The sequence below is a fragment of the Dendrobates tinctorius genome, unplaced genomic scaffold, assembly GCF_039654945.1.
Source record: "Dendrobates tinctorius isolate UK_male_01 unplaced genomic scaffold, ASM3965494v1 ptg000250l, whole genome shotgun sequence".
Classification (NCBI taxonomy): domain Eukaryota; kingdom Metazoa; phylum Chordata; class Amphibia; order Anura; family Dendrobatidae; genus Dendrobates; species Dendrobates tinctorius.
In genome coordinates this window covers 19526170-19549987 of record NW_027361917.1, presented here as the reverse complement: position 1 = coordinate 19549987, position 23818 = coordinate 19526170, and the positions used below count along the sequence as shown (strand labels likewise).

At 47.9% G+C, this 23818-nt stretch overlaps 1 protein-coding gene across 1 annotated transcript in view; it reads left to right on the top strand.

Annotated features, from left to right (window-relative positions):
• Positions 1–23818, top strand: part of HEATR1 (HEAT repeat containing 1) — a 117952-nt gene that overhangs the window by 70693 nt on the left and 23441 nt on the right. Inside the window, exons 27-38 of the mRNA XM_073557504.1 lie at positions 542–660; positions 773–894; positions 1417–1545; positions 1894–2124; positions 2269–2395; positions 2502–2668; positions 2769–2815; positions 3608–3731; positions 4246–4386; positions 17787–18079; positions 20495–20645; positions 22960–23118. Of these exons, the coding sequence (XP_073413605.1) occupies positions 542–660; positions 773–894; positions 1417–1545; positions 1894–2124; positions 2269–2395; positions 2502–2668; positions 2769–2815; positions 3608–3731; positions 4246–4386; positions 17787–18079; positions 20495–20645; positions 22960–23118 (1810 nt within the window). The remainder of the gene's footprint in view (positions 1–541; positions 661–772; positions 895–1416; positions 1546–1893; positions 2125–2268; positions 2396–2501; positions 2669–2768; positions 2816–3607; positions 3732–4245; positions 4387–17786; positions 18080–20494; positions 20646–22959; positions 23119–23818) is intronic.

Here is a 23818-nt window from a genome sequence, read left to right as displayed (position 1 = left end):
AACTAGTCTGCATTTGACCACCAGTATATCGATCACATACTGTGTCATGTGACTTCCCTGTAGATCTATGCAAATAAAGTCCGTGGAGCCTCATTTAAGAGTCTCAAACACGGGACTAGCCAGATCGTCCTCCAGGGAAGGACCCAGCCAAGGTGTGGCTCTTTTCGGAAACCACCATTACCACCATATTAAGTGGCCCTTTAAGTCAATATCCAGCTCTTCACGAGTTTATAGATATGACAAGGGAAATTCCAAGGTTGGGTATCCATCCATAGACAGCTGGTCTCCCTGAGGTCAGTGATTGTTCCCTGTAGATCTGACAGAGGGAAATCCTGACAGTGAGCACAGTCTACAGTCAGATTACATCACTACAAAAATTTACCGTAATTTACCTTAATCCCAAAAAACCTTTAATAGTAGGCTAGGAGTTAAAATAAATTAATCCAATTATCTAGTATATTGGTGTAGGCTCCACAATGATGAGCATGCAGTTTAACCTAACACAACTTTGGATTGATGAGCCTGTGCATTTTTATTCTAGATGTCTTGAGACTTCAGATCCAGAGCAGGGAAACATGGAGTACATCAAGCAGCTAATCCTTAGTTGTCTTCTCAACATCTGCCAAAAGGTTTCACTGGATAATGAAAAAGATGCTAAAGGTAAGATAAAATTTTGTTCTTTATTATTGTAATTTGATTTTTAAAACAGAGTTTAAAAAAAGATTCAAATTACAAAATAAACCATAATGAAAATGCTCCTTGTATTTTCTAGAAATTCTGGATGAAGAAAAGTTCAATGTGGAGCTCATTGTTCAGTGTGTCAGGACTTCTCAGATGCCACAGACTCATCATCACGCTCTTCTTCTCCTGGGAACGGCGGCTGGAATCTTCCCTGTAAGGACATCGTCATTGCTACTTACCTGTGCTACAAATTACCTTTGACGTTTTCCGTTTTTTTTTAATGTCATTCACTTTGGGGATTAACAGTGATTAACTGTGATTAGGATATTTTATGTTGCACTTTGGGCATGATTCATTAAGGTGATCCTGACATAAAACACCTTGAAATGGTGTGCAAATTTTGCAACTTTTGGCATTTTTGTGCCACTTGACCAGCTCTTCTAGCTTTTAGAAATGTCAGTAAAACTGAATGTAACCAGGTGCACCTAATTAATGATGACTTGCACCAATAAATTGCCATAAATTTCGGTAGAAATGTTCTTCATTCCCTGATTAGAGTAAAATTCTTGGCTGCGCCTCACATTTGAATGATGTAACAAATTAAGTGGACCATGCCTCATAATGAATTTGACTCTACTTACTGCACCACTCTGTTCGTTAAAACTGATGGAATGCCAGTCTGAAGACCTTGTTTTCTCATATTAAAAATTACTGTTACATTTCATTTCTTTGAAGGATAAAGTACTTCACAACATCATGCCGATCTTCACCTTCATGGGAGCAAGTGTGATGCGACTGGATGACAGCTACAGCTTTCAAGTGATCAGCAAGACGGTGCAGACTGTGATTCCTGCACTCATACAGGTAGAATGAGATGATATGACAGATTATAGAAATTGGCCATTGAAAAGCAACTGCAGTGCTTGCTCTCTGTCCTCCAACTTATATATATATTGTGGCTGATTACAAATGTTGGCATAGGGAACCATGTTTTTGCCTGTCTAAATTATGGAAAAGATGAAACCCTATTTGTTTAATTTTATCTTCCTTTCCCATTTCCTCTCTTGCCTTACCCCTTTCCTCTTGCCTTATTCCTTTCCTCTCTTGCCTTTGCCCTTTCCTCTCTTGCCTTTGCCCTTTCCTCTCTTGCCTTTGCCCTTTCCTGGCTTTCATTTGTATACTCTTTCTTTAAATGTTTTCGTTTTGCTTCAGGCTGGGGAACAAACCTCCATGGACACTAAAGATGATGTGGAGAAAGTGGTTGAGAAGATCATCCATGTGTTTGTGGATGCTCTCCCTCATGTCCCAGAGCATAGACGGCTGCCCATCTTGTCCCAGCTCCTGGACACAGTGGGAGCAGAGCGATTCCTCTGGGTGCTTTTAGTTCTTCTTTTCCAACAACATGTGACCAAAACTGTCACTGGGACTGCAAATGGAGAAAAGGTAAGATGGTGCAATCTGCCTGCTTCGTATATTCAGTAAATGCTGTCTGGCATTTATCACTGCAGTAATCACAGCCAAAATGACATGTCACAATGTACATTCATTTACTATATATAAATGCATTTTTGCTTTTTTATGCTGCAGGATGTAGTGTTGGAGCAGGACTCTGAATTTTGGGCATCGATCTGCTGTGAATTTAGTGTCCAGAATCAACTACAGAGTTTGGTTAGTCTTCTAAAGTTCATCAGCACACTGCCAGAGAATAAAGAAGGTGATGCGAAAAATAGAAATCTTTAAATATTTTCAGCCTGAAACATGCTGTTTTGTTCTCTTCACTCAGTTTATCTATAGTGAATTACTGTTTTGTTCCTTCTTAGATGATCCTGAACAGAAGAAAAGCAAGCTGCGGAGGCTCAAAGTCCAACATGAAGACACAGAACTCTTCGATGTTGCAAAACATTCTGCTAAACAAATTCGTCACTTTACGTTTCTGTCTGTGTCTTTCATGGCAAACCTCTTGGCTTCTCACGCTTTTGTCGGCAAGGTCAGTAAGATCACTGATCTCTTATTTTCTTTTACATGAGGATGTAGTCATATGTTGTCTGTATTAGGGGTCATTAATTACTGTCCATTGTATGTCTCAGGTGGTCGAGTGTGACGCTGTGGAGGAATTGCAAGAACTGGAACAAAGGTATGTGAAGTAACAGATCTTTGGCCCATAAAATATTTAAAATGGCCAATCTAAAGTTCTTCCTATATTATAGCCTTTCAGTTGCACTCTTCTCAGATTAGCGGTTAAAATGATGTCAAAGTCTACCTAAATTTGAGAATTGTTGCATTGCTGGAGTCTCACTGGCGGGACCCACTCTGATCGTCAAAATGGGAAACTCCTCCTTTTTGTTTTCATGTGTCCATGGTCTTGTTCTAGCAGAAGCTGAATGGAGCATCTGATTTTTCATCGCTCCATTCTAAATCTATGAACTGAAGATACAAAGATGGCTGAGCACAATGCCGGGGTGACTGATTTCATCAGTGCTGTAAACTTAGAATGGAGGAGCAGGCTCCAAGCACCACAAGGGATTGATTGCTGGGACCCAAATCCATTTAACACTTCTCAGCTATCCAGTAGACATGATGTTTTATGTAGAAACAAATACCCTATTAAAGGGGCTGTCTCCTAAAGGTGGCCAGATCAGATGATTGCCATTGGTTGAGCTTCTCTATCGCCCTGATGAATGTTATTGCTGGCAATGGGTGCTCCACAGCGGGAGCTAGTATTGCACTCTTAGGGGCTCTTGATTCTAATATAGGGGTCGGGTCTCCCCTGTGTTATCTGTATAGTATGGTATTTGGACATGTGTTGTTCTTATATGTTCATTGTAACCGTTCACAAACGACAACCAGAGCTGTTCGCTTGGTTATTGTCCCTGTGCCATTCCACATATAGTATAATTCCTACATTTCCTAATCTGTATGACTACAGGATATTAGAAGAGGTTCTCTGCTATATCAAATTAGTAGCTGGCTCTGTGGAAGTAAATGCGGATAAACCAACGGCAAAGTTCTGGCGAGCGCTTCTCAATAAGTCTTACGAACTGCTGGACAAGGTAAGTCCTACATTGGAGTTCTCTCTCGTGATGAATCCTGAGTGTTCAGGAAGGAAACTACCTAGTTCACAGCCTTAGGGGTATGTACACATTTTCAGTATTTGCAGCAGATTTTTCTATTGGAAAAACCAGTGCTGGCAGGAAACGTTCTGTGTAAAATACAAGCGTTTTGATACATTTTTATTTGTTTTTTTCATTCATTTGAATGAGTGGAAAGTGCTGCAAAAAATCCTGTAAGAATGGACATGCTGCCGATTTGAAAAAAAAATAAGCAGCATGTGCATGAGATTTCAGAAATCTTACTCACTTTGCCGGTACTGTAAATCTCTGCATTTTTTTTCTGTAGCAAAAACGCCACTTGTGAACAAGCTCTAAACACCGTTTAGGTCTTCAAAGTATATATATCGAAAATGCACAGTAATCTGTAAAATGCGACCATATTTCAATGAAATTGATGGCCATTTCAGTTTTTTTTTTTTTTATTTTGTGTCTTCTCCCTTTTGTTCTATTAAAGGTTAATGCTTTATTGCCTCCTGAGACCTTTATTCCTGTGATTCGGGGCCTTATGTCTAATCATCTGCCATCCGTGCGACGTAAAGCAATGGATCTCCTCAATAACAAGTTACAGCATAGAACAGCGTGGGATGAGCAACAGGTACCATCGTAAAGGGAATGTGTCATCAGAAAATGGCAGACTGTTTTGATCAAGTCTTTGGGCCCAATTCGTTATTGCATTTGTGCCTTTTTTGTCTATTTTTTTTTGGTGTTTTTCATTTGCGCCTTATTCTTTTAATGTGCACCTTTTTTAAAAGCCAGTTTATGTTTGCCTTTTTTTTTGTACACCATTGTGGGTGGGTTTGCAATTTCCAGATCTTTTTGGCTGCTACTTTTTAAAAAGTCATAACATTTTTCCACAAATATTCTCCAGCGTTACACCCCAATTTTGCATCAGAAAAGCATTTTCTTTATCGCCTCATTGGGGGACATAGGTTACCATGGGTGTATGCTGCTGCTAGGAGGCTGACACTATGCAAAACGAGAAAATTAGCTCCTCCCCGGCAGTATACACCCACCGACAGGCACCAAGTACCTCAGTTTGTGCTTAGTGTCTGTAGGAGGCGGACCGGGATCTCCCCAGATCCGCAGTTAACTATCCTTTTTTCCTTACAGGTTTTAGTTGTGTTATTAATCTTTTCCATTTGTTTTCCAGATACAGCGTCGGGAAACAGGGTGTAATTTCTCACCCTGCATTCCCATATCAGGCGGCTGAGCGAGCAATGTGGTGTCGCCCACATCGCAACTCTCAGTACCGCAGGCAGGACCCTTTCCCTATCACCATTCGGGTGCTACGGGCTGATGTCAGGTGGCTGATCCTAGCCAATTCCCCTCCTCACCCCTCTCCCAGGAGAGGGCTGAGAGGAAGACGGTGGTCACCGGCGGTGGCCTTCCCCCTTCTAGCAAGGGGTTGACGCCGTCTTCTGCACTGCTCGGACGCAGTGCGGGTATAGAGGATCTTCCTTCCCAGAGGCCTTTCCCCTTTTCGTGGGGCCCCTGTGGTCATCCTCTTCGTGTTCAAGAAGTGGGCATCAGGTAAGTGGTCTGACTGCCCCCTCCAGCCCCGTGCCGTCACATAGAAGCCATCGGCGCCGCTGTTATCCCTTCAATGCCCGCCTCCCTTTAAAAAAAAAAAAAAAATTTGCGCCCTTTTCTTTTCCCAGGCGCGCGCCTCGCCAGGTTCTTTGTTCACCGGCCGCAGCCGGGAGCTCAGCAAGGGTCCCCCGCAGCTACTGCCAGTACCTACTGTTATCGGCGGCGTCACGGGCAGCAAGCCAGTCTCGGGCGGCTTTTTACTTTCACTTTCATTTACGGGCGTGCGGCATCATCGGCTCACGCCCCCTGCTCTGGGCGCGCTCTTTTCACGCTTCTTTCTAGCCCATCAGAGAGCTGCTTTCGCTTTGCAGCCTCCTCCTTTCCCCCCTTAACAGCGCCCCCCCGTGTTGTTAATCCAATTGCGCGGCCGCTAAGCTCCGCCCACTCGCATGGCACGGCCGCTAATCTCCGCCCACCGTTCAGGTCCTTCTGCTGGAATCTCGCTTTCCTCTTTGCAAGGAGCTCTGCTGGGGGACACCTACTCTGCTCTGCTGCGCATAAGGCTACGGCATAAGGCTCTGCTTTTCCTGGGGCTCTAATTGGCTCCCCTCAGCAGTACTCACTCCCTTCCCTGCAGTACTTTCACCAGATACGTTCTGCTATACTGCCGCAGACTCCACATATGCCCGACCCTGCAAAGGCTCCCTATTCTAGGATCACCGCTACTCACTACGCCTGCGCGCGATGTAAAAAGAAGTGGGCATCTGGTCAGTCGTCACCTTTCTGCCCGTCCTGCAGTCCTTCTACTATGTCTGCCCCTCAGGAGCACACCGATCCCCGGGATGAGAGCTCCCCCCCCGCTCCCAGAGTGGGCTGTTGCATTGTCTCAATCGGTCGCGGACCTGACTAAAGTGTCTCAGTCCCTTGTCCAGGTCTTAGAACGATTACCTCAGCTATTTACAGCCACCTGTGCTCCGACCGCCTCTCACGGTGAGTTGTCCGCACCTGACCGCAACCTCCAGAGGGACAGATCGGGTAGGAGTTCCAGGAAGCGGGCCCTGTCTGGCTCTTCTTCCAGCTCACAAGGCCCCTCCGCATCATCCAGGCTGCTTTCCTCGCCTCCGTCCCCTTCTTCAGAGGATGACATTGGGTCAAACGTAGACTCCCAATCGGGGTCTGACTGATTCGGACCACATGTCCAAAACACAGGACATGTTAGATAGTCTCATATCGGCGATTACCCAAACGCTCAAAATAAAGGAGGACAAGACGCCCGCACAAGAATGCTCTGTCCCCTTCAAACGAGCGAAACCTCCCTCCCGAACCTTTCCTAATCACAAGGAATTCGAGACTACGTTAACCAAACTCTGGGAGCATCCTGAAAAGCGGTTCCCTGGACGCAGGCACCTAGTCGTGCTATATCCCTTTAATGCGGACCTTCTCACGAAATGGGCCAAAGCTCCCGAGGTGGACCCACCAGTCTCCCGTCTTTCCTCAAAAACGGTTCTATCCCTTCCGGACAGCGCATTACTTAAGGATTCAACGGACAGGCAGATCGAATCGCTGGCCAAATCGATTTTTGAGGCAACTGTCGCCTCTCTCTGTCACAGTTTCGCCTCTGCATGGGTAGCGAAAGCCATTTCAGCCTGGGCAAAAATTCTTTGCAAAGGCATTTTTGCGTCAGCTCCTCAGGGCGAGCTAGCGGAGTTGGCTGACCAAATTAATCATGCTGGTAAATACCTCTTGGCTGCCTCTTTGGATGCAGCCGGGTGTTCAGCAAGAGCTAACAGCAACATAGTTGCCATACGCCGTATCCTTTGGTTGAAGACATGGAGTGTGGACTCCACCTCTAAGAAGTCACTCTCTAACCTAGCCTTTCAGGGTTCTAGGCTCTTTGGTGCCAGGCAGGATCAGATAATTTCTGATGCCACCGGAGGTAAAAGTACCTCCCTTCCTCAGTCTCAGCCTAGACGTTTTTTCAACAGAAAAGCTCCTCGTCAGTTTAGGTCCTTTTGCCCCTTTCCTTCCTCGGAAAATTACTCCCAGCAGGACCGGCCCTCTACCACCGGGGAACGGAGAAAACCATCGTATAAACCCGCACCCCACTGGAGACCAAAGAGGCGACCCTCCAAGCCCTCAGGGTCCCGCTCCGGTAGATTTTCCTTCAAGTGACGGGTCACCCCCACCTGGAAGTTCTTCCAGGGTGGGAGGCAGGCTTTCTACTTTCCAAGACGCGTGGCTGTCTGTTGTCAACGACGCATGGGTCAGGGGAATCATCACATCCGGCTACAAAATCGAAATTTCTTCCCTCCCAAAGAGACGCTTCTTTCTGTCTCATCCTCCCAAACAACCGTCCCTCACCCCAGGGTTCCTCCAGGCCATCTGTTCCCTCCTATCCACCGGAGTACTTGTTCCCGTTCCTCCAAACAAACGGTTTTCGGGGTTCTACTCAAATTTCTTCGTAGTCCCGAAAAAAGACGGCTCGCTTCGTCCAATCTTGGACCTCAAACTACTCAATCGCCACGTGAGGATCCTCCACTTCAAGATGGAGTCCCTTCGCTCAGTAATCGCCTCAATGGAGCCCGGGGAGTTTCTCTGCTCTGTAGACATACAGGATGCCTACCTCCACATCCCTGTTTGTTTGCAACACCAGAGGTTTCTTCGCTTTGCGATTCAGGAGGATCACTACCAATTCACGGCCCTCCCCTTTGGCCTAGCCTTGGCTCCGGCAGCCGTCATGGCCATCCTTCGCTCCAGGGGGATCCTCATAATCCCTTACCTGGACGATCTGTTGATCAAGGGCTCGTCCCGCCGAGACTGCCTTCAGAGTCTTCAGATTGCCCTGGATACACTCACATGTCTCGGTTGGATAATCAACAGAGAGTCCAACCTACTCCCAACTCAGCGACTGACATTCCTGGGCATGGAGTTCGACACGAACCTGGCCCGGGTGTTCCTTCCGAGGGACAAATTTTCAGCTCTCTGCAAAGGAATCCGATCCCTGAAGCGGACAGTCCCAGTTCCCCTTTGGTTCTGCATGAGGGTCCTGGGGAAGATGATAGCCTCCATGGAGGCCGTCCCCTTTGCCCAATTACACACTCGTCCCCTTCAGCTGTCCCTCCTTTCAGTCTGGGACTAGACTTCAGTCTCCCTGGACCGGCTCATACGCCTGCCTCCCAGAGTGAGGCAATCCCTAACTCGGACAATGCCTTCGTCAGTCCTGTCTTTTCTTCCTCTTCAATGGTAAGTCATCACCACCGATGCCAGTCTTCTCAGGTGGGGAGCGTTTTTCCAGCGGAAACGCCCAAGAGTCTCTGCTCCCCATCAACCTGCTGGAAATCAGAGCGATCTTCCTTGCTCTCCTCAGCTGGCAGCCTCTTCTCGCGGACAAACCAGTCCGAATTCAATCAGACAACGCCACGGCTGTGGCGTACATAAACCACCAGGGCGGTTCTCACAGCAAACAAGTAATGGCAGAAGTAGCAAAGATTCTACATGGGGCAGAGCGTTACGTTCCGGCAATCTTCGCCGTTCACATTCCAGGAGTGGAAAATTGGGCAGCCGACTTCCTAAGTCGCCAGGGCCTAGCATCAGGCGAATGGTCTCTCCACCCCACGGTCTTCAATCAGATATGCCAGTGTTAGGGCACTCCAGATGTCGACCTCATGGCTTCTCGGATGAACCACAAAGTTCCCCGCTTCGTAGCCAGGTCCAGGGACCCTCTGGTCGTCTGTTGTGACGCTCTGGTAATCCCGTGGTCTCAGTTCCGACTCCCTTACTTGTTTCTTCCACTGGCCTTGATTCCAAGGGTGGTCAAGAAAATAAAATCAGAAGGCATCCCAGTAATTCTGGTAGCCCCAGACTGGCCAAGACGTCCTTGGTATGTGGAGCTGGTGAACATGCTTTCGGACGTCCCCTGGAGACTTCCAGACGTCCGGATCTTCTCTCACAAGGCCCCCTTTACCACCAGAGTTTTCAGTCTGAGTTTAACGGCATGGCTGTTGAGGCCGCGATTCTAAGACAATCATGTTTTTCCAACCTGGTCATTTAGACCATGATTAGAGCTAGAAAACCAGCCTCCTCCCGCATTTACCATAGGTACTGGAAAGCCTTTTTCCGTTGGTGCGACAACAATGTTTTTCCAATGTCGTTCTCTATTCCATCCATACTTGGTTTCCTTCAATCCGGCCTAGATGCAGACCTGTCCCTCAGTACTCTCAAAGGCCAGGTTTCAGCTCTGGCAATTCTTTTCCAGAAGGATCTGGCCCTCTTGCCTCAAGTCAAGACCTTTATCCAGGGAGTTGCCCACGTTGTCCCTCCTCACCATTCCCCGATAGATCCGTGGGATCTTAATCTCGTTCTCAGCGCTCTCCAAAGTGCGCCTTTCGAGCCTATCCAGGACATTCCTCTTTCCCTTCTCTCATGGAAGGTGACTTTTCTGATTGCCATTACATCCATTAATAATATTGTTTGCACATTTGCATATATTAAATATCAGTCAGCAAGCAATATATTATTTCTGTTTAAATAATCCAGAATTTGTGACTTGATGTTAAATTTATGTTTTATCTAGATAAGATACCCTTGAAAAAGGCCAATACGGCCAAAACGTTGGGGCATTGTGTGACTGTTATTTACAAAAAAAAAAAAAAGTACGCATGTTGAAAGAATCTTTTGCTGCCTCAGGTTTATTGTTATTACAATACTGTTTTTCTCGTTCGCCTTATTGGGGGACACAGAGACCATGGGTGTATGCTGCTTGCCACTAGGAGGCTGACACTATGCACAAAAAAAGGTTAGCTCCTCCTCCGCAGTGTACACCCCACCGACCGGCAGGAAGTTCCTCAGTTTAGCTTAGTGTCAGTAGGAGGTGGACACGGGTCTTTCATTAGACCCATATCTACGTCGATGTGCGTCGTTCCTTTTCAGGTTCCAGGAGGGATACAGTGTGAAGAGTCACAACTGTACTCCCACAAAGAGGCTATGAGTACGGCGTGTACTGCCACCCCGTATCCTCTTAGTTCTCCGGGCGGACCACAGGCTGAGCACAGGTGTCGTGCCAGCGAAAACAGATAGTCCTTGCCCCCCGCCTCCCACCCACTCGCCCACCAGAGCCTGTCGGTTGGACGAGGCGCGAATATGTAGAAGATGAGCAGACAGCGTGGGATACAGAAGGTACCTTTATTGGAGCACCGGAACATAAAGCCACAAGATGACCCGGGAGCGGCGCCAAAGTAGCGCCGCAGATTCTCGCACTGCTCGCGCCGTCCGACGGTCGTCGCAACCCTTTTTGGCCCCGGCGGCGGTGCGGGCCTTCTTCACCCCACCGCCGGTATTCTTGTGAGGGTTGCGTCTGGGAGCAGGGCTATGGCGGCGTCTCCTTTAGGGGCGGACGCGGCTGCGTCGCAATTCTTCCACGCCGCCCCGTGCTGACAGGCGGCCGCCGTTTCAAATTTAGTCCCCGGCTTCAGTTTGGGCCTTCGCGCCCGTCGCGGCCACGCCCCCCGTTCATTATCATAGGCTGGCTGCGCTCCCGCCCGTTCCTAAGCCCTCCCACCGCCTCTAGTCTTGTGGCTGGGAAGGGGGAGGAGGCGGTTCTTCCCTCTGGTGCAGGCGGCTAGCTCCGCCTTTCTTCTTACACAGAGACCGCGCTTTTTGATTCCTCACGTCAGGCTGCCGCCATCTTTGCAGCCTGACAGCCGGAGACTACAGCAGATGCCATCTTTCGGGGACACCGGACCGTGAGTAGTTCTGCAACTGCAGACTGACACCCTACCCTGCCTTGCTGTCCCCCAACCCTCCAGCACTTCCGCAGGTTTTTTTCGCATGCTCCTCTTGCAATCGCAAATTCCCCTCTGCCGGGACTGCAGCGATCCCGTTCAGCAGGATGCCGTCCAGGAGCCATCTACTGCGCCACGTGAAATCGAACCCCCCCATTCCTGGCTGGGCCTCGTCCCTTTCACAATCTGTGGCAGACCTCACCAGGGTGTCTCAGTCCTTAGTTGGCCGTTCTTGATAAGTTGCCCCTGGACACTTCTGCAGGGTCCAGCAGGTCGCAAGACGTTCCATCTGAGCCAGCTAGCAGATGCCGCGAAAGGCCCAGGCAGGATCCACGGCTGGAATCCTCTCCTGGTCTCTCATCGGCACCTAGTCCTTCCCAGCAGTCGCCCTCCCGTGCCTCCTCACCCGAGTCAGGTGAAGCGTTCTCGGATATGTCCTCTGAAGGGATTTTAGAGCTGGATTCTGACCAGGACGCGGACATGAAGGTTACGGTACAGAACCTCATTGCTGCGATTAACCACACCTTCGAAATATCTGACTCCCCTGCGAAATCCTCAGATCTGGAGGTTTCGTTCAGACGGGCACAAACACCATCCAGGGTATTCGCCTTCCACTCTGAGTTTGGCAAGATCCTTGCCAGGGAAAGAGAAAATCCGTCCAGGCGATTTCAAAGAGGGAAGCGTCTCGGCGTGCTGTATCCGTTGGCTAAACAGCTCTCTGACAACTGGTCTGCTTCCCTGTCGGTGGACGTACCCGTGTCCAGACTTTCTAATAACACGGTTCTCCCGCTTTCAGGTGTAGCGTCACTAAAGGATTCTAATGATAGAATTATAGAATCCATGGCAAAGTCAGCATTCGCAGCGGCGCTATGTCCAGTCTTTGCCTCATCTTGGGTGGCAAAGGCCATAGCCACGTGGGCAGAGGATCTCCGTAAGGGCATCCTAGATAAGGCCCAACCAGAGCAATTGACCGATCTGGCCAACCAGATTTCCCATGCAGGGGATTATCTGCTTTCTGCTTCCTTGGATGCCGCGTCTCGCGCTGTTCAGGCGTCAAGCAACGTTGTGGCAATCCGACGTACAATTTTGCTCAAGGCTTGGCAGGTGGACTTGTCTTCTAAAAAGTCTCTTACCAATCTGCCTTTTCATGAAGCGCATCTCTTTTGGGTCCCAGCTGGACCAGATTATTAAGGACGCCACTGGAGGCACGAGTTCTCTCCTCCCTCAGTCCAAACCTCGCAGACCCCCGCCAAGGCGTCAGTTTCGGCCCTTTCGGGCTTACCGCCGCTTCAATACGGCAGAGAACTTCTCTAACCAACAAAGACCACAGGTACGCCAGGATAGAAAGACGGTGTTCTTCAGACCCACTCCCTCCTGGCGACCTCACTCCTCCCAGGGCAGACCCTCCAGGTCCAGATCTGGACGGTCCACGTCAGCATGACTGTCAACGAACTCCCGAGGGTCCCTCCCAATTGGGAGGTCGACTCCGTTTCTTCAGGGATACCTGGCTGGCCTCAGTAGAGGACGCTTGGGTCAGGGAGCTTGTATCTTCAGGGTACAAGATAGAGTTCATTTCTCGTCCACGGGATCGCTTCTTCGAGTCCCGTCCTCCAAAAGATCCAGCCTTAGTTCTGGGGTTCTTGCATCCATCGCCTCTCTCCTCAGTTCCGGGGTGATTGTGCCCGTTCCCGAATCAGAACGTTTCACAGGGTTTTCTTCAAACCTGTTCGTGGTGCCGAACAAAGGCGGGACAGTTCGCCCCATCTTGGACCTCAAATTACTCAACAAGAGAGCCCGACTGCGTCATTTCCAAATGGAGTTTCTTCGGTTAATCGCTTCCATGGAGACGCAGGAGTTCATGTGTTCAATAGACATTCAAGATGCCTATCTACATGTTCCCATATTCTCCGGGCATCAGAAATTCCTGCGATTCGCCAGGAACATTATCAATTTTGTACACTGCCGTTCGGTCTTGCCACCGCACCCAGAGCATTTACAGAGATCATGGCGGCGTTGATGGCCTGGTGGATAATCAGAGGTCTCGTTCTTTTTCCGTACCTCGACGACATTCTGATCAAAGCTCCATCCTTTCGTCAAGCTCGCCAAAGTCTTACCTGACCAATTTCGGGTGGCTCATCAACAAAAAGAAGTCCTGCCTTGTTCCGACACAACGTCTTGTGTTTCTGGGTCTATTGTTCGACACTCGTCGATCGAGGGTTTTTCTCCCTCAAGAGAAAATTGGCTCCCTGCAACGGGATGTACGATCGCGGCAGCTCATGAGACTTCCATCTCTCCGGACGACCATCAAAGTCCTGGGAAAGATGGTGGCGGCAACAGAGGCGGTCCCCTTTGCCCAATTTCACTCCAGACCTCTCCAACTCGCCATCCTATCCCGGTGGAACACGTCTGTCCTTTCCCTGGATCGCCCATTTCGTCTTTCAAACCATGTCAAGCAGTCCCTCAATTGGTGGCTGACGTCTCCTCTCATCTCCCTAGGACGGTCATTCCTCCCCTTTCACTGGCAGATTGTGACAACGGATGCCACCCTCCTCTGCTGGGGGGGCAGTGTTCCGCAATCACACTGTTCAGGGTCGTTGGTCAACTCAGGAGTCAGCCCTGCCATTCAACGTCCTCGAGATACAAGCGATTTATCTATCTCTTGTTCACTGGGAGAGACTTCTCAAGGGACTGCCTATCCGGATTCAGACAGACAATGCCATGGTGGTGGCATATGTCACACGCCAGGGAGGGACGCGGAGTGTCTCAGTCCTGGCAGAAATGTCCAAGATTCTTCATTGGGCGGAGGCTTCAGTCCCGGCAATATCCGCGGTACACATTCCCGGCGTGGACAATTGGGCCGCCGATTTCTCAGCCGCGAGGATCTCGCGGCGGGAGAGTGGTCCCTACATCCGGAAGTACTTCTTCAACTTGCCGTCGTGGGGAACCCCGGACGTAGATCTGCTAGCTTCTCGCCTCAACAGAAAAGTTCCACAGTTTGTATCCAGGGCTCGAGATCCTCTCGCGGAGGGCGCCGACGCTCTGGCCATTCCTTGGTCACAGTTCGAGCTCCCCTACCGGTTTCCTCCCCTGCCTCTTCTTCCCAGGCGGCTGAAGAAAATCAAGGCGGAAGGAATTTCAGTCCTCCTCTTCGTCCCGAATTGGCCCAGTACGGATTGGTTCGCGGACATCGCCAACCTTCTCGCGGACGCCCTCTGGAAGCTTCCAGACTGAGCAGATCTGCTGTCTCAAGGTCCGATTTGCCACCCCAATTCTCGGCCGCTCAATTTAACGGCGTGGCTGTTGAGGCCGAGGTTTTGCAACGATCAGGATTTTCCGATCGAGTTATTCATACCATGATCCGAGCCAGGAAGCCATCGTCTTCCAAGATTTATTGCCGTTCTTGGAAGAACTATTTCTCTTGGTGCGAGATCAATGACATTCCGCCCATGTGTTTTTTCGCTCCCTTCTGTCCTGGCGTTCCTTCAAGAGGGGCTGGATGCGGGTCTTGCCCTCAGCTCTTTAAAGGGTCAAGTGTCGGCGCTGTCCATTTTATTTCAGAAGACGTTGGCTCCCGTCCTCAGGTTAAAACCTTCCGTCAAGGTGTGGCTCACATGGTTCCTCCGTACCGAGCGCCCGTAGATCCATGGGATCTTAATCTGGTTCTCGAGGTTCTGCAAGGTCCTTCCTTTAAACCTCTCTGGGATGTTTCCCTTTCTCTCCTTTCGTGGAAAGTAGCCTTTCTGGCAGCCATCACCTCCATCCGGCGTGCGTCTGAATTGGCGGCCCTCTCTTGCCGCTCTCTTGGTACTCTACCAGGACAATGTAGTTCTGCGGCCTCCGCCCTCTTTCCTTCCTAAGATTGTGTCCACTTTCCACCTGAATGAGGACATTGTTCTCCCGTCCTTTTGTCCGGGTCCAGCTCACCCTCGGGAGCAGTCCTTGAACAAGCTGGACTTGGTCAGGGCGATGAATGTCTACCTAACTAGGATGACTTCTTGCGGAAGACAGATTCTTTCTTCATCATTCCAGATGGGGCGCGGAAAGGTCACCCGGCCTCCAAAGCTACTATTGCTCGCTGGATCAGATCGGCAATTTTGGAGGCCTACCGGGTCAAACAACGAGTGGTTCCTCCGGGAATTAGAGCGCACTCTACCCGGGCAGTGGGTGCCTCCTAGGTGGTACATCACAGAGCTTCCGCGCTGCAGCTTTGCGAAGCTGCAACCTGGTCATCGGTTCACACGTTTGTAAAATTCTACAAGGTCCATACCTACGCTTCGGCAGATGCCAGCCTAGGTAGAAGGATCCTGCAGGCTGCGGTAGTGAGTCCGCTGGCCTGATGGAAGTTTGTTTTTCCCACCCCAGGGACTGCTTTGGGACGTCCCATGGTCTCTGTGTCCCCCAATAAGGCGAACGAGAAAACATGATTTTTGGGTTGCTTACCGTAAAATCTGTTTCTCGGAGCCTTCATTGGGGGACACAGCACCCTCCCATGTTCTACAACTCTTGTTATTATGTTGGTTGGTTTGAGTTGTCTGTTCTGTTTTCAATCTATTCTGTTACTTCTCCTACTGCTTTCTCACTAACTGAGGAACTTCCTGCCGGTCGGTGGGGTGTACACTGCGGAGGAGGAGCTAACCTTTTTTTGTGCATAGTGTCAGCCTCCTAGTTGCAGCAGCATACACCCATGGTCTCTGTGTCCCCCAATGAAGGCTCCGAGAAACAGATTTTACGGTAAGCAACCCAAAAATCCTGTTTTTCCTGATGGCCTGGTTGTGTTTTCCCATCTATTATAATGGATGTGGTGAGAGCCATGCGTGTCTTATCTGGCCAGGACCGCTTCTTTTCGTCAATCCGATTCACTGCTTGTCATTCCTGAAGGTCGCCGGAAAGGATTCCCGGCATCCAAGTCAACTATCTCTCGCTGGGTTCGTTCTACTATCCTGGAAGCTTTATACTTTTTTGATCAAAATAGTGTTTACCAAGTACCCTATGTTATTTAATGCACTTGCTCTTTTACTTATTTATTTTCATTAGGGTATATACACACATTGTTCCTTTTGGTTTTTATCCTGAAAGCTTATCGCGTTCAGAAAAAATGGCCCCCTCCGGGAGTGAGAGCCCACTCCACCCGGGCTGTAGGTGCTACTTGGGCTGTCCGACACCAGGCTTCAGCTTTACAACTTTGCAGGGCCGTGACCTGGTCGTCCTTGCAAACCTTTGCGAGGTTCTACAAGGTTCATACCCAGGCCTCGTCTGATGCAGGCTTAGGTAGGAAGGTTCTGCAGGCGGCGGTAGCACACTGGCCGACCTAAGTCCTGTCTTCACGTTCCCCAAGCTCTCTTTCCCACCCTTGGAACTGCTTTGGGACGACCCATGGTAACCTGTGTCCCCCCCAATGAGGCGATAAAGAAAGAGGGATTTTTGTTTCTTACCGTAAAATCCCTTTCTTGAAGCCTTCATTGGGGGACACGGCACCCTCCCTGTTTAAGTTGTACCGTGTTGGGCCTACAAGTCCCTTGTTGGGTTGGTACATATTTTCAGAGTTATTGTTGCTTCTCCTGGTTGGTACATATTTTCAGAGTTATTGTTGCTTCTCCTACTACTTTTTTCACCAACTGAGGTACTTGGTGCCTGTCGGTGGGTGTATACTGCCGGGGAGGAGCTAATTTTCTCGTTTTGCATAGTGTCAGCCTACTAGCAGCAGCAGCATACACCCATGGTAACCTGTGTCCCCCAATGAAGGCTTCAAGAACGGTAAGAACCAAAAATTCCTCTTTTTGAAGTTGCTCAAAACCTCTTGAAGCAGGTGCATCTTTTTGAAGAATTTAGCACTCAAAAACCTGGATGAATTCCACGTGAAGAAATTGAATTTAAATATTGCAAAGGATGAATCGGGCCTTTTATGTTACGCTAACAGTTCATATAAAATATGTTTAAAGGGAATCTGTCACCCTTTTTTGAGATATCATATAATGATATCATTCAATTGTGTGTCACTTAAGGATTCTCTTAGTACTTTTGCTTCCCCCTGACTCCGCACCTTTCATGCATAAATACCTTTTTTATATCGGTTTAGATGTATGTAAACTGCCACGGTCCGCTCCGATGGGCGGGGCTTATTCACCTGCTCCCCCCCCCTCCCTGTCTTGCTCTACACAAGAAGAAATACATAGAGCAAGACAGGGAGGGGGGGGAGCAGGTGAATAAGCCCCGCCCATTGGACCGGACTGCGGCAGTTTACATACATCTGAACCGATATAAAAAAGGTATTTATGCATGAAAGGTGCGGGGTCAGGGGGAAGCAAAAGTACTAAGAGAGTCCTTATGTGACACACAATTGAATTATATCATTACATGATATCTCAAAAAAGGGGTGACAGATTCCCTTTAAGTTTCAACACACTTTTTCTAGAGCCTGTCAACTAATTTGAGTTGGGTTGAGAGAATTTGATGGGGACCCCCACAGATGAATAGTTTCCCCTTTTCCTTGCTCTTTTTTTAAGCCATTTGTTTTTAGAAATGTATCCACTTTTCAGATAAAAACCTACATATCAATAAGCAAGCCTGTCCTATATTCACACCGCCTGTGTTTCGGGCATCATAAAATCCCCTAACTCGTTCCCCGTAAGTAAATTGTTGTGCATGTTTGGTTCAACATAAACCTTTTTTATTTCTGTTTTTCCAGATTGAGTTACTTTTAGGACTGGTTAACGACCTTCATTCTGTCGCACAAAGAAAAGGAAATGTAGAAGGAGAGGAACAAGCCATTAACAGACAGACGGCTCTCTACACCTTAACACTTCTCTGCAGACGTTTTGGTTCTGGCAAACAACAAGTTTTTGTGCCTGTTCTTCATGCAGTCGTTGATCTTCTGTCTGTGGAGCAGGCGGAGGAAAAGAACGTTGTAGGCAGCGCTCTACTGTGCATTGCTGAAATTGTCAGCACGATCAAGGCCCTTGCTATCCCACAGCTTCCCAGGTATGCACTTATTAGATATGTCATCCCATCCACCCATAGCATGCAAACATGATATATGAATTGCATTACTGCTTTAGAAAATGGGAAAAAACGAAGATACTGCGCTCATAAATTGGTTTATTCATATATACCCAGCAGCCAGTGACAAGGCGAAGAGGATCCTTGTCGTTGGCTGCTGGGCACACACAAAGTGGACAATTTATGTGCAAAGTATCTTTGTTTTTCCCTATTTTTCAGAGCAGTAATGTAATTCATATTTGATGTATTTTATGTTTGCATGCTGTAGCGTTAGAGTGCAACTTTATTTGTTATATATGGAGGTGGCTACTCATAGTTTGCACCTGTACACATCTGGTGTCTGTTTGGACGTGACGGTCAGTCTTTAATATTTCCACCCACCCATAGGATATTAGGACACTAGTGTTGGATCACAGAAGGGAATTTTCACATGGATTTCAGCACATGTTTTGCACAGAAATCCACTTGAAATTGGACTCCCTTTGAATCTAATGGGAAATACATGTTGGTGTTTAAATTTGAAACCCTTGTGGTGGAAAATAAAGAAGTGACCTGTTACTTGAATTCTTCACGGACTTAAGCTGGAGTCACACATAGCGACTTACCAGCGATCCCGACAACGACATCAACGTGTCAGGATCGCTGGTAAGTCGCTATGCGATCGCTGGTGAGCTGTCACACAGACAGCTTCACAGCGATCAGCACAGCGACGCCGAGCGCGCTGTGTCGCTGTGTTCGTTAGTTACCAGCGCGCTGATGCAGGGAGCTGGTAACTAACGTACACATCGGGTATCCAAGGGACGTGCGTCACTTAGATACCCGATCTGTACGTTAGTTACCAGCTGATCGCTGGTCTCCCGCCTGTCACACGCAGTGATGCGTGCTGGCCAGCGGGAGATCAGCGACGAAAGAAATGTCCAGAGGTTTCTTGCAGCGATCAGCGATACCGGCAGGGGGGCTGGTCGCTGATCGCTGTCACACACAGCGATCTCGCTGGTGAGATCGCTGTTGTGTCACAAAACTTGTGACTCAGCAGCGATCTCGCTAGCGAGATCACTATGTGTGACGGGGCCTATAGTCTCTTGGGAGAGACTAAAATTTGATTTAATCCTCAATGAAATTGGCATTAAAAAAACACCCAACTGTTAAAGTATGCAGGTTACTGTTTCCAATTTCCTTGTCTCTAAATCTCCTATGAGAACATGGTTTAAGTTTTCTGGATGGCCTTCTAAGGCTAAGCTCAGACGAATGTATAAAAAAATGCATCCAACTGTGATCCAGAAAAATGGACAATTTTTCATCGGCTTCGTCATCTATATACCTTCCATATGGTATGCATCATTAGTGGTGAGCGAGCGTGCTCGGATAAGGTGTTATCCACACTTGTGTGCTAGTAGAGTATCTTCGGCGTGCTCGAATCCTACATGGCTGCAAGTATCGCAGCTGTTTGACAACTGCAACACATGCGGGGGAATACCTGTTTGTTAGGCAGTTCCTTCATGTGTTGCGGTTGTTGAACAGCCACGAGACATGCAGCCGCGGAGACTCAAATATATTATTCCAGCACGCCAAAGATAATCTATTCGCACACGAGCGTCCTCGGATAACACCTCATCAGAGCACGCTCGCTCATCACTAATTGTTACACATCAGCAGTGATTGCCATTATTAACCTAGGACACTGTATATAGTCTCGTAAATTGTAATGTATCTGTAAAAATTGGAAGCAATACAGTTGATCAGTACGGCTTCTGTTTTTTTCTTTTTTTTTTTTCTCGCGTTTATTGACCTGTATAGGCAATTCTTATTCAAAATACAGAAAAAAATAATTCATGCTGTAATTTTAGATTCATTTTTTTCACTTGGATATTAGGTCCGTGTAATAAAAAAAAACCTGGTCTCCTAGTACTGTCAGTTTTTCAATGGAAAGCAGTCAGACCGACCTACGATAAGAATGGTAGACGTTACGCTACTGGCATTTAATGAGGCTGCATACTAGAGTGTCAATATGGTTTTTTAACCAATATAGTAACTTTTTGGTCTGGCATGTGTGATCTGTGTGCATGAGAACCCCAGTAACGCTGGACACATCGATGCGTTTATTCTGTAGCTTTTCTCTATTTGCCATGTAAGCTGTTATTTCTCAGGAAAGTTGGTTAGGACGGAGTCCGTGTATTCACAGCAGCATGTCCTGAGGAGTCTCCTGTCTCTTTACACCTCATTCCTTTTCTCAGTCATGATAGTCCCTGTGTGTTTTGCCTAGAGTTTCCATATTGATATGTGGGGTGATCAGTGATTGGATTGGGCCTACTTTAAATACAGATTTAGTTTGAATTTTTATCTGTATCAATTTGCTGAAATTCGCTGATGCAATTTTTGGTATTTTATGGTCTCCAGACTGATGCCGGCTCTCCTCACTACCCTGAAGCATCGGAAGGAGTTGCTTACTAGTGAGATTCATCTTCTGAGCACAGTAACTGCTACCCAGAAAGTTGTGGAGACTCTCCCGCACTTCCTGAGTCCCTACCTACAAGACACACTGCTCCAGGTAAGTGCGTTTGTCGTTCACTCAAAGGTCAATTAGAAAAACTAAACGGGTCCTTGGCTTATTTTAAAGAGCGCCCATCACCAAAAATCTAGTTTAAAAAATAAAAAAGAGAAATAATTATATGTTTCTTATTTTAGATAGATGCTGTTTTTCTTTTCCAAAGATTTTATTCTTTTAAACAATGGGGAGAGGGGAAGACTGGGGGGGAGGGATGGGAATGGGAAGAGAAGGAAAGATAAGGGGAAGTAGGGAAATTACAAGTTGACATCATGTACAGAAAATGCAAAACATGCATTAATGATGTCATTTTACAAACGTATCTTGCCAACGCCTAAATATGTAGAATACAAGATTGTACAGTAGAATAATGCTGTTTTTCAAAGCAGCCAGTATATTTCTGAAAACCTTTTGTTTTTACCTTATTTTCAATGGAAGTGAGTTACCATCCTGTGCATGGCACGGTTTCTTACCAATACCTCTGCACTATGCATGCTTCTGATGCGCATGTACAGGCAGAGAGACTGATGCTCCGGGGACATTGTGTTGCTTTATTAGGAGACTTTTCCCTATCTTTCTGCAGCCTCACTACCTACCAATGTCACACTGATCTATCGGTGTGATAGTGATGGACAGAGAAGCTGCAGACAGACAGGGATCACTGTAAAATACAGGGTGGGCCATTTATACGCATACACCTAAATAAAATGGGAATGGTTGATGATTTCAACTTCCTGTTTGTGGCACATTAGTATATGGGAGGGGGGAAACTTTTCAAGATGGGTGGTGGCCATGGCGGCCATTTTGAAGTCGGCCATTTTGGATCCAACTTTATTTTTTCCAAAGGGAAGAGGGTCATGTGACACATCAGACTTATTGAGAATTTCACAAGAAAAACAAACAGGAAGTTGATATCACCAGCCATTCCCGTTTTATTTAGGTGTATCCATATAAATGGCCCGCCCTGTATAAGTATTACAGGTCCTCTTCTGTCTCAGCGTTTGTCACTAGTCATTTTGCAAGGCTCATTAAAAGGATGAGCATGGAATTGGAGGGTAGTTATCTCTCCAGGTTCTTTTATTCTAGGAGAGAGCTAATTTGCATACTTTTCTCCCATGGCCTTTTAGGAATTAGCTGGTCTCTTTACAGAAAGTCAGTACTTCCTCCATGTTGCCCCAAGGATGTTGCATTCAGCCAGTCAGACTTTTCTAAATTGATGAGGGACAATCACCATGAAAGGGATCTGTAGATGAGTTTCTAGCTAAGCGTGAATGCTGTAAAGGGTCAGCCATTCTTCTGTAAGGCAGCTACTTCTTCTACCGTGTTTCCCCGAAAGTAGGACCCCCCCCCGAAAGTAAGACAGGGTGGGGGTTACGGGGGGTCCTTCAATGTAAGGCCTCCCCCGAATGTAAGGCAGGGTTGGGGGCCGCTGTGAAATGTAAGGCCCTTACTTTTGGGCCGCCGCTGTCCCCCATTGGGTCCCCAGGCTCCAGAGGTGTCCTCAGGTGCAGCTGGGCGGGTCCAGCGCTCATGGGGTTAACTCGCCGTGTTAACCCCGCAATCCGCCCAGCTCAACAGCTCATTGGCCGCCCCTGTTCCCCACGTCACCGCCGGCCCCCGGCTCGAGCACTGATTGGTCCAGCAGCTCGGGCTGTAATTGGCCGCCCCAGCCCCACGTCACCGCTGTTTCCCTGCTGATTGGCACAGCGTTCCCTGCAGCACAGGCCTTCCGCACCCACAGCCGCACCGCAGAGGAAAACGTCCAGCATTTAAAAACCAAGTAGGGAAACATGTACTGTATAGGGTATGGGGCTGTGTGCAGTGGGATACGGCACTGTTATGGGGTGTGGGGCTGTGTGCAGTGGGATACGGCACTGTTATGGGGTGTGGGGCTGTGTGCAGTGGGATACGGCACTGTTATGGGGTGTGGGGCTGTGTGCAGTGGGATACGGCACTGTTATTGGGTGTGGGGCTGTGTGCAGTGGGATACGGCACTGTTATGGGGTGTGGGGCTGTGTGCAGTGGGATACGGCACTGTTATGGGGTATAACAGCATGTTAATAAATGTTAATTTATTGGTTAAAAAGAAATTGTCATTTTTTTCGGCTATGTAAGACCTCCCCCGAAAGTAAGACAGGGTGGGACTTTTTGGGGTAAAATTAATGTAAGACAGGGTCTTACTTTCGGGGAAACACGGTAGGTGGTACTTGGCATGCATTTGGCACTTCTGCTTGTAAGTGTCCCACAGGGAGTGATAAACCGTGGACAATGTCTGGTGTTTAAAACTAATCGTTCTTATGGTGCTCCTGCCATCTAGGTAACACGTCTGGATAAGATTGCTGTCAAGGTCGGACCCACGTCTCAGCTTTCTGTCAGGATCACAGCACTAAAGACCACCTTAGCCACAAAGCTAGCGGCTCGAGTCCTCCTCCCAGCAGTCACCAAATGCTATTGTCATCTTCTGGACACACGGCAGGTAAATGTGACTCTTTGCAGTGTGGCTATCCATACCTAACCTTACTACACGTCTTTACGCAGTAGAGAAATGTTTCTGTACATAATTCTAATGTATTCGCTGCCCGAGGTCCAGAGCGCGCCGTATTAATAATAATAATAAATAATAATTTTTATTTATATAGCGCCAACATATTCCGCAGCACTTTACAATTAAGCAGGGACATGTACAGACAATAAATTCAATACAAGATAAAACAATTTAAACAGTGACATTAGGAGTGTGGTCCCTGCTCGCAAGCTTACAATCTACAAGGAAATGGGGGGACACAGTAGGTGAAAAGTGCTTGTTAATTCAGGTCTGGCAATTATAATAAATAGGAATTTTCATATAAAGCTGCATGATCCGGTCATCAGCCCGTGTGTTTAAGTGCAATAGTCAAGTATCAAGTGCAGTTATCGTGTGCATGGAGGGTGTGGAGACAGATGAATAGTAGGGTGCAGATTCAGAATAATATTTGGAAGGATGGAACGGGGCAAAGTTAGTTTACTGAGTAGTTGATGTGGTAGGCTTGTTTGAAGAGATGGGTTTTCAAAGCGCGCTTGAATAGGTCGGGGCTAGGTATCAGTCTGATCGTCTGGGGAAGTGCATTCCAGAGAGCTGGAGCAGCACGAGAGAAGTCTTGGAGACGGAGGTGCGAGGTTCGGATTAAGGGGGATGT